At 48.0% G+C, this 10,721-nt stretch overlaps 1 protein-coding gene across 1 annotated transcript in view; it reads right to left on the bottom strand.

Moving 5' to 3' along the window:
* OPALIN (oligodendrocytic myelin paranodal and inner loop protein) overlaps window positions 1-8,947 on the bottom strand; it is a 12,393-nt gene extending 3,446 nt beyond the window's left edge. The window contains exons 1-4 of the mRNA XM_006756616.2: window positions 8,593-8,947; window positions 5,970-6,005; window positions 3,165-3,200; window positions 1,402-1,524 (exon numbers count right to left, since the gene is read on the bottom strand). Of these exons, the coding sequence (XP_006756679.1) occupies window positions 1,402-1,524; window positions 3,165-3,200; window positions 5,970-6,005; window positions 8,593-8,595 (198 nt within the window). The 5' untranslated portion in view covers window positions 8,596-8,947. The remainder of the gene's footprint in view (window positions 1-1,401; window positions 1,525-3,164; window positions 3,201-5,969; window positions 6,006-8,592) is intronic.
* Window positions 8,948-10,721: the final 1,774 nt, after the last annotated feature.

Raw genomic sequence — 10,721 nt, 5'->3', positions numbered from 1 at the left:
AGAGAAGAGAAGAGAAGAGAAGAGAAGAGAAGAGAAGAGAAGAGAAGAGAAGAGAAGAGGGGAGGGGAGGGGAGGGGAGGGGAGGGGAAGGGAGGGGAAGGGAGGAGAGGGAAGAAAGAAAGAGTCACAACATTTGCCCATGACCTTGATTGTGGTACTTAAACTTAGGTGCACGTTATAATCACCAGAGAACTTTGAAAACAAAACAAAATAAGCAAATAGATAATAACTCTCCCCTTCCAAAACACAAGTAAGAAATTCCATTGTGAGTTACTTCAAAAATAATCCAGGGTTGACAGTGTGGAAAAGTGGGTGAGAGAAAAGATGAAATATAATTTTCCAGGAATTGATAATTATTAGGTTTATCATATGATTCTCTCTACTTCAGTATATGTTTAACCATACCCATAAATTTAAAAAGTTGTGTTTTTTAAAGACCAGTGCCACAACTCTATTATCCCATGATATTGATTTAACTGGCCTTGGCGACTGGTATTTTTGTAGCCTCCTCGATGATTTTAAAATGCACTGAAGGTTGAGAAACTACCCCTTAATTAATACCACCAGCAAGCACAATACTTCTGAATGGTTGAAGTTTACAGCTTGCCAACACATCTTTACAGCCATGATCTCATTTTGTCCTTGCAAATTTGCCTGCCTCTGAAAACAGGTAGGCTAGTTTTTATGACTCCTATTAAGTTGAACCAAACAAGGCACAGAAAAGGTTAAGTCACTAGTCCAGGGTCACCTAAGTGATCAAGTGGCAGAACCAGGGTTGGAGCCTTAGTTTTCTACCTCCCTGTGAATGCTGACCTCGGTGAGAACACCAGGAATGTTCACAGAGGATGGAACTAGAACCCAGAGTCCACACGACATGGTTGTATACAACCTGGAACCTTGCTGGATATCAGCTAGGTGGCCTTTGCATTCTGAGCGTGGTGCCCAGAGCAACCTGGCATTCGGAAGGGGCAGGGTCGGTAGATTCCCTTGTGACTGAAGTGTGTTCAGATGTGGAAAAGGGCAAAGACAATAGAGCCGCATACTCTGGACATACACCTGCCAGTGACACCTCAGTACCTGTTTCTCCTCTATCTTTCCTAAGATTATCTCCTTTTTTATGAAGTTTGTGCCCTTCTATTTCTCGACTTTAAAAAACACGTCCACTATACAGACACGTTACCATGGCAACAAAGTCCCTCTTCACTGCTACTTTTTGCCACCCCAAATACCAACTTTGTGGCCACAGGTTTCCTCACGAGAGCTGAGGTTGCATGACAAGCCAGCTCATGAGTCTGAGAAATCGAGATGCAGGAATGTCCATAGTCCTGTTTGCCCAAAAGCCAGTTCACTCAGATAAACATTCCTGCCAACACCTCCAGACCCAAGGACGCTGCTAATCACCTCAGTGGACTCACTGCTGCTGCTTCTTCTTCGGTGAATGAGAGTAAACAGTAAAGCTACCAGCAGGGCTGTGGCCACCAGAGACGGGATGCCCGCGGCTAATCCAATGGAAGGCCCACAGTCCTGACACAGAGAGAAAAGGAAAGTCAGATTCTCCAAGAATAAAGGAAAAGTTCAATCAATTAAAAGTAAGAGTCCTGGCTGATGTGGCTCAGTTGGTTGAGCATCATCCCATGTACCAACAGGTCGCTGGTTCAATTCTCTATCAGGGCACATGCCTGGCTTATGGGCTCAATCCCCAGTAGGCGGGGGGGGGGGCATGCAGGAGGCAGCTTATCAATGCTTTTCTCTCTCTCTCTTTCTCCCTCTCTCAAATTAATAAAAACATATTTTAAAATAATAATAATAAATAAAAAGCCTTCAGGGACCCTAAGTGTTATACAAAATCAAACAGGTAATGAAATATTGTAAAAAAAAGTTTGCAATGTACAGTACATGGCAAATGGCTCATTTTCATAGGATTCAATTTACATAGTTTAAGTCAATTAGAAAAAGGTGATAATCCAGTAGAAAAATGACATAGACTATGAACAGGACATACTTAGAAACAGAAATACAAATGTTTCATCAACTGAGATCTGATTCAAAGCAACAATTAGGTACCATTTTTATCTATCGGTTTGGCAAAAAGTGAAAGGTTTTATTATATACCACACCATTTTGATGTGAATTTTTAAATTTTTATTTACACTAAATGCATTAACCAATTAATGTTCAAATTCCCACTTTGTTTTGATCCAAGTGGGAATAGCCACATAAAATTTCAGATTTGCAGATTTTCTGGAATTATCAAAGGTAATCTGCAGCGTAATTGGTTTGGCTCAGTGGCTAGCATCGGTCTGCAGACTGAAGGGTCCCAAATTTGATTCTGGTCAAGGGCACATGCCCAGGTTTTGGGCTCGATCCCTAGAAGGGGATGTGCAAGAGGCAGTTGATCAATGATTCTCTCTCATCATTGATGTTTCTATCTCCCTTTCCCTTCCTCTCTAAAAATCAATAAAAATATTTTTAAAAAGATAATCTGCAGAATCTGTATAAATGTGTGATTCCCACATATAACATAAATTCAGAAAAGTATATCAGTCATAAATATATAGATTGATGACTTTTCACATAAGGGACCCAGCACCCAGATGAAGAAACAGAACATTGCCAGCACCCAGAAGCCCCTTTTAGTCACCCCGTGTGTAAGACTATCCTGAAATCTATCACCGTAGATTTGGCTGTTTTTCAACACCATATAGATGCATATAAACAGTATGTACAGTAAGTCCTCACTTAACATCCATAGGTTCCTCACTTAACATCCATAGGTTCCTGGAACGTGGCGAAACAACGTACAATGAAACCAGTCTTACCATGGACTGGTTAATAGAAACAAGAGTTGGTCCCTGCAGCATCTCGCCAATGCTATAATGAAACAGCGTTGAACAAAGCATTCTTCCAGAACCTGCCAACTCTTTTGTGTCTAGCTTCTTTTGCTCAACACATTGTGAAATCCATCTGTGATGTGCATCTCTCCCTCACTTCTGAGCTGAGTTGATCATATGAATAATAGTTGAGCCAGAGTCCGTGCTTGGTAACAGCTCACATATCAAATTCATTGACCCCTCCAAAGAAATGCGCACACTGGGTACAGCATCATTACCCCCGTTTTAAAAATGACCAAACCAAGGCTCCCAAATTTAAGTGGCATAACTTACCACTTCTTTCCCTCCTGTAACAACGGGAGAGGAAGTCTGTGTGGAAAAAGAACATCTATCTTAAGAAAAGAAATGACTATTCTCTGTGGAATGAATAGTATACAAAACAGTCTGTCTGTAAAATGTGAAGCTATCGTGCCTAAAATTCACCCCTTTGCTAAACGTTCTATTAAGACAATAGAAACGATGACTGCCAACCAGAACCTTACTTGACTGCTTTCCAGGTAGAAGAAATGAGATTCTTCTACAAGGAGACAGAATTCAGAAACCCGGGAGAAGTCTCTGTTATGTACCCCCAGGAATTTGCCATGACACCCTTTACAACTCAGAAAGGCTTTCGCTGGTCCCCAGTCCCCACCTCCTTCCCAGCACGCTTTGGGTTTCCTGTCCCCATGGCCAGAGGGAAAAGGTAAAGATTGGTGGAAGCTGGTGAAGGACACCTTATTGTTTTCAAACATGCAGCGAAGCAAGTGGCTGTGGGGGATCTGAAATTGTGACCTGTCCATGTTTCTGGGGTAATGCCACACTTGATCAATACTTTGCATGTTTCCGGTTCACCTCTCCACGGAAGGAGAGACACTGGATCTCCCCTTTTTATGAGCTATTTCAGGTGATAGTCTTACCTGGATCAATAACTCTAGGGAACCAGATCTACGTGAGCAACCAGCCGCTGTCAACTATGCTGTGTGGTCCAGCGTGGGGTTAAGAATCAGGTCCTGGGCTCTCTACCTGGAGGGGAATGGCAATGTCTCCACTCACAGGCTAAGGGGTCAGATTTCTTTATCTTTCAAATAGGATGTTAGTACCTACCTCCAGGGGTGTAATGAGCACCAGGAGAATAAGTCTTTGTCATTCTTTGAAACTCAGCAAAGCCCTAGTCAGACCTGTTATTTACTTAATATTCTCATCAACCTCATTAATATCTTGTTGTCTCTGGGATTGAGACTTTCACAGTTTTTGTCTCTACTTCACACACAAAAATTAAGTAGATCTCAGAGACGTTATGGGATTTTGTCTAAGGTTCCACAGATCCTCGAAAATCTAACCTGAACTTGGGTGATTGAATTCCATGCCCAGGGCTCTTGCCCAAAGACTTCCTACCAAAGGACCCATGTGATAAAGGAGGCGTTGACATTTGTACCTAAATGGTTGCAGTGTTACCTGAACACAATCTCCCCCCTCCCCCATCTTACCTTAATACTGCATTTGCCTAAAGTGTTTTATTTCTCTGGGTTGTGGTAAGAGTCGAATATAACTTCAGGTAAGATGTCCTATTTTCAGGTTACAGAAATTCACTTCGGCTGGCTTAGACTCCCCAAAGGATTTAGGGGTGCTTCGTGGAGCCCCAAAGCAGCGGGAGTCTGGCTCCTCCAGGGACTGGAGCTGGGGTATGGAAGTTTGTCGGGACCAAAGCCATTCCTCCTGGGACCTTTCCATCTCTCCTGGACACGTAGCCTTTCACATGGGCTCTTCTTTATCTGCTTCCTTCTTCTCACTGAAGATGAGTTTTTCTGCATGATCTGGCCCTGAGCCAAGCTCTTAACTGCTGTGTTACACTGCCTTCCCTGACCCAGTGCTGCACCCCAACTCCGTTTTTGCACTTGACAGTTCAGTATGGCCCAACAGGGACCACTTGCCCCTGTGGCCGTGTTCCCAACTCCCTGCAGAGGCTCTGATGAGCCAGGAATCCACCTCTGCCCCTTCCCAGGGCACTGGCACTCAGCTGCACCAAAGGGAGGGGTCATATGCTAAAGACTTAACTGTGAGGTAGGGTGACCGACCCTCCTGGTTTTCCAGGGAGGTTGCCTAGGTTGCAGCACAGTTGGCGTTAAAAGCAGATGGTCCCAGGCAGATCAGGATGGCGGGCCACCCTACACAGGTCCAAAGGGAGAGGGGACAGTTCCCAGAGAAATGACTGTTAACCAAGAAGGCACTCCAGAAGGTGACGACCAGCCTCACAAGGACCTCTCCTTGCCCACTCACCTCTCTGCTTTCCCCGCATTTCCCCCATTTCAGGTAAGACTATCACCTGAAATAGCTCATAAAAAGGGGAGATCCAGTGTCTTGCTCCTCTGAGTTACCTTCACAGGGTAACTTCACAGGGTGGCCTCGCCAGGATAAGACAAAACCTGGGGTCGCTACAGACCTGCTGAGCCTCAGCAGCTTGCGGGGGAGGGGGGGGGGCAAGTTCCAGCCGGGACCATCTTAACAGGCTTTGACAGCTCAGGAGAGGGAGGGGCATTTGTCTGCCGACAACAGGCAGAGGCTGAAGCAGGGAGCTCAGCAAGTCAGGGAGGCTCCGAAGGCAGGGCGCCACCAGGAGGGTGCAGCAGGTGCCAAGGGAGTCTGGGCAGATGCCCAGGGCAGCCAGCAGGGGCCCCCGGAGGCCGGCAGTGAGTGACAAGGCCCTACCTTCCTGCTGCTCTCCAGGACCGGGCCCTCGTGTTAGGGGAGACTTGAACCCTGGCTCAGGTGTCCGCTCATGAGGTAGATCCAGTTTATTCTCTTCGAATAACCACACGACTTAACCGGAAACATTTGGCACAGTGAAACCCACTAGAAAACCGGGCCAGGAAAACGCCTAGCTCCACCACAGCAGCACTACCGGCCAGAAAACAACCCTGGATGTTTTTCCTTTTCAAACGGTGTATTTACAATGTTCAGCCTTGAAAAAATGTCAGCAGCCCCAGCTCCTCATCGGGCCTGGAAGAGCCAAGTGCCTGCAGGTGAGGTGTACGCGCTGGTGCTCCGGAGACTGGGGGAGGGTCTGCGGTGGCGCCCGGTGCATGGGGCTGCTGGACTTACCGTGTTGGCCGGCAGCGTGAAGTTCAGCGAAAAACTCTGCAAAAGAGAAGGAAACACTAAAGCTCTCGCGAATGGCCAGCCAGGCTCCCGACCTCTCCACCAGTCCCTGACCCTGCGACTCTAAGAGCACTTACTGGCCAGATAGTGTCAGTCGGCTCGTGTCCTCTCCCAACCTCAGCCCACAAAGAGGGCAGGGGAACAGGGGAGCCTGAGCATCAAGTCAGTCCTCAGACAGGGCCAGACCAAGGGGCCAGCCTGCAGGACTATTGCCTGGGCAACCCCAACCCAGGAGGCCAGTAAAAACATTACTAGAAATTCAGCAAAGTGCTGAAAGTGGTCCTCCTCACCCCAGAACTGTTTTCAGGGAGGGACTGTGAGCATTTAGAAACACTTGGCACTTGCTGCTTGGGTTAGGAAGTAAGACCTCCCAGGGCCGGCTCCGACCAGAACACCTGCTCCCCAGGTCAGAGCCTGAGAAGGACAAGGCTTCCGTGTTCGATGAGTCCAGGGCTGGGGCTGAGCAGGTCAGGACCACAGAGGAGAAGCTAACCCTTCTCTCCCCTCCCTCACTCAGCACCCAGCTGCCCCTCTCCCCCTAATATGGAGTCAATGGTTTTGTTTTTTAAATATACGTTTATTAATTTTAGAGAGGGAGAGAGAGATAGAAACATGAATGATGAGAGAGAATCATTGATCAGCTGCCTCCTGTATGCCCCCCACTGGGGATCAAGCCCACAACTCGGGCATGTGCCCTGCCCAGGAATCGAACTGTGACCTCAACCACTGAGCCACACCGGCTGGGCTGGGGTCAATGTTTAAAGTTCATGGGCTCAATGGGGCACCAAATTGTTCACCTGCCCAGGTGCCCACTTATCTGGGTCAAGCCCTGCCAAGGGCTCCACTGGCTCTTCCTCCTTCCATCTTCATCTTCTGTCACCATCGTTTGGCTCATCAATGCCAGTCTTTCCAGGCTACTCTTTACCGAGACCAAGATAGACATTATTCTAGGACATTAGAGCAAGAAGGTCATCTGGGCCACCACAGGTCAGAGTCTTCTTCCTCAAGGGACCTAACCAACCAAGCCCACGGATGCTGCAAGGACACTTGCTGGTCACTGCACAGAACACAGCTGCCCAGAGCCTTATCTCATCGGTGAGTACTGGGTACTGACGTCAGCAGGCCTAAGACAAAGCTTCCTTTGGGTGGACAGCAGACGGGAGGAGCAGCAACAAATGAGCCATTGCATGTGCTGTTTATCAATATTTGGATGACGAAGGTTTTGGCCAATTTCAGAAAGACGTCTATGTTTTGTAGAAACACACTACAGTGCTCTCATGGAGAGAAAAACATCACGTAAAGTTGGGTGGGGAAGACTCTGACACAGTGTTCTTTAAAGAGGCAGCTGGTGGGGTGAGGCAGCCCTCCTCTGGATCCGAGTCCAGACTCAGCCCCTTAGAAGCTGTGTGGCCTTGGAAAAGCGATTCAGACTCTCTGGTCTGCATTTCCTCACACAGATCCCCCAGGCTCAGGTTTTCCATCCTCAAAACGGGGACACGATCAACGTGCCCTGCCCACCTTACAGGATAAGTCCACAGGAAATGACACTGGGGGCGGCTCCACCCAAACTGTAAAGCACATAGGTGTGTGAGGGTCCACGAGGGGCCATACTCTTCATGGCCCAGCACAGTGCAAGGCACAGGGCAAGCACTTGGGAAGTTCTTGTTGGATGGAATCGCATACATACATCAGCAATATTCAAAGTACTCGAATTTGGCCTAATACCCTTGTTGCTAACACACGCTTATTCTAAGTCTAAGCACATTATGATGTCTACATGATGGTTCTGAAGGCTCTTTAGGATCTCAGAGGCCGGGTGGCACTTGTTCTGGTAAGTTTGCTGATGGTGAGGGGAAGTAGAGAGAGTCGGATAATTACTCCCTGTTATTGACGGTGTACTGAGTGTCAGATGCTGTGCTCACCACCTCGCTGTGAGGGGCCTGCTCTCATCCCTACATCACGGGTGAGAACTGAGACCAAAATAGGTTCCTGAGTGTCACCGGCTGGTAAGTGGTAGGGGCTGGGTTGGATTGTAGATCCTCCTAACTCCAAAGCCCAAATTCCACTCCTTTCAATTCTCTCTTTAATAGAGAATCACAGAAGCCTCTTCTGTTTTCCCTTTTAACTTAGTAAACCTCGTCTGAGTCACAACCAAATATGTATCACAAGTCAATAAAAAGGTGGAAAGTTTCTGAGGCAACGTAGGAATATCTATATTGCTGACTGAACAATAAAGGATAAAGGCATTGATCAGACCCACTGCTTCACCTGGGAAGTGAATTTAGCTGAAACATCTACTTTGTACCCTTGCCGTATGTGAGGTGTCATAAACAGAACCTTAATATTTAAATAAAAGATGAATCCGGCAAATATTTGATGAGAGCTTTACAAAAACGATTAGTATTTTGCACATAGAAAAGTAATTTCAAACCAAGCCCCTTGACTTCATTGTACCACAGAAACAATTCTATTAGAATTAGAGAGGTGGGTTTTAAAGGCCTGGGAATTGTTTGTATTCAGAGAGAATGAAGGTTAGGCTGAGAGAAAGACGCTAGCTGTCACTTACCATCCCGACAGCCTCCCAAGAACCTTCTCCAAACACTGTCCTCCGCGGGCTCCGTTCTCTCTAGAGGTCTTGGCTTGTGTCTTGCATTTGCAGGGACAGCCAACTGGGAGAGCAAGGGCGACGGGGCTAGAGGTGGCTCCAAGAGAGCGCTGGCCAAGCCATTTATGGTCAAGGGAGTAGCCGAGTCCCCGGCCCATCCCTCGAGGAAGGTGGTCTCCTGCTGCAGAGCCACTGCGTAGCCAGGCTCCACAGAAAGGCCAGGTGATCTTTGTCAACATCAATGACCTCAGACTCCCGTTCCACCCTCTTTGCCTGTATTTCTGGCCCTTCTTACTTTCCAGGCACCTTCCTCCGTTACACTTCCAACGCAGCAAAGAACGCACAGCTGGCCCGAGAGCGCAGAGGCCCCTGCAGCTGGAAACTCTTTAGAAACAATGGGTCCCACAAGCAGAGGCCAGCCCAGCTGCTAGCCATGGGCATCCCGGCGAGGATGGAGCCAGCACGGCACCAGCATCCCTGTGGAGGATGCCTGGGAGTTGGGGGCTGGGACCTGCTCTGTACGTGAGGCAGGACTGTGGCTGCCCCAGCGAACACACACCTGCCGGGTGGAGGTTAGCCTCACCCCTGTCTGTTCGCACACGTTGAGTGGGGGCGCTCCTGGAGCTGGAGGGGGCTGTTGACACGGGCAGCTTTTTATTTCTTCTGAGTTCTCTGTTAGGAGTTTGTTTCTTTAAAATAGTGAAGGGGTTGGAGTGCCATGCCAACCAAACAACGGAATTAACACCAATACATTTGACCACTTAAATATGTGCAGCCAAGGTTGAGAACCACTACTGTAGAGCAATGGGAAGCCTGGCCAGGGTTTTCAGTGGGACGGGAGCCTGAGCTAATTGATGTTAACATAGATCATCTGGCTTCTCTGTGGAGCCTGATTACAGAGGACAAGAGTGTTAGTGCAGACACTGGTTCACAGAGTCCAGTGAAGGACAATGGTGGCTTCCCTGGGTTGGGGCAGTGGGAATGGCGAGCAGTTAATGAGTTAGTGACTCATTGTGGAGGCACTGGCAATGAGATTTGATGATGCGGGGGTGGGGGTGGGCAGAGAATGTGGGGCAGGGGAGGGGAGGGAAGGTGCGGGAAAGAGCAGAATGAAGCCAACTCCTGGCTTTGGGGCTTGACTCACAGAGGGGATGAAGGCACCATTTAGTCAGGTGATAATGGAAAAATGGATTTAAGGTGTGGGGCCCAGGCAGTGAGATACTGACCTGAACAAGACCAAAGTGCTCTTTGCCTCATGGGGTTTCCAGTTCCCAAGATGATCCCTAAACCGAGTCTATTAGTGCCTGGGCATCATGGAGACACAGTCCAGGGAAGTCTGTATGGAGAGTCCTAGCTGCCCTTCTGGAAGCTGTGTGGTCTTAGGCAAGTGAAGCTCCTTCCAGCTGTTAGGAGTTTGTTTCTTTAAAATAGTGAAGGGGTTGGAGTGCCATGCCAACCAAACAACGGAATTAACACCAATACATTTGACCACTTAAATAAGTGAGTTTCTTAATTTATTTAGCAAAATTTTTTGCACCTTCTACCTGTTGAGTATTATTTGGGCACTGCTCTCAGAATTGGTGCAAAAGACAAAGGAGGCCCCAGCTCGTAGGGAATGTACGTTCCAGCAAGGGCAGGGATCACTGTGGAGAAGCAGCTGGGGTGGACGGGAACAGCAAGCAGAGTGGCCCAGAGGCAGCTGAGATGACATTTAAGTTGCATGTGAAAGAGGAGAAGAGGGTCCCAGGCAGAGGGGACAGCAAAGGCAAAACCCTGGGGCTGAAGCAGTCTGGCTCACACACTGGACAGTGTCCAGCGTACCTGGAGCAACAGAGACCAGGGAGTGACCTCAGAAGGAGTTAAAGACTGAGTTAGAGACCTATGGTGTGAGCCGGCAGGGCAGGTAAGATTTATACTGTAGAGCACTGGTTCTCAACCTTGGCTGCACATTAGAATCACCTGGGAATCCTTTTAAAATCCTGATTTCTGGGCCTCATCCTCCGGAAATTCTGTTTCTTGGTTATGGGGTGAGGCCACAACATTAGTAACAAAGAAACAGAATTTCCGGAGGATGAGGCCCAGAAATCAGG

Source organism: Myotis davidii, unplaced genomic scaffold (assembly GCF_000327345.1).
Source record: "Myotis davidii unplaced genomic scaffold, ASM32734v1 scaffold332, whole genome shotgun sequence".
NCBI lineage: Eukaryota > Metazoa > Chordata > Mammalia > Chiroptera > Vespertilionidae > Myotis > Myotis davidii.
This window is presented reverse-complemented; position numbering and strand designations above follow the sequence as displayed.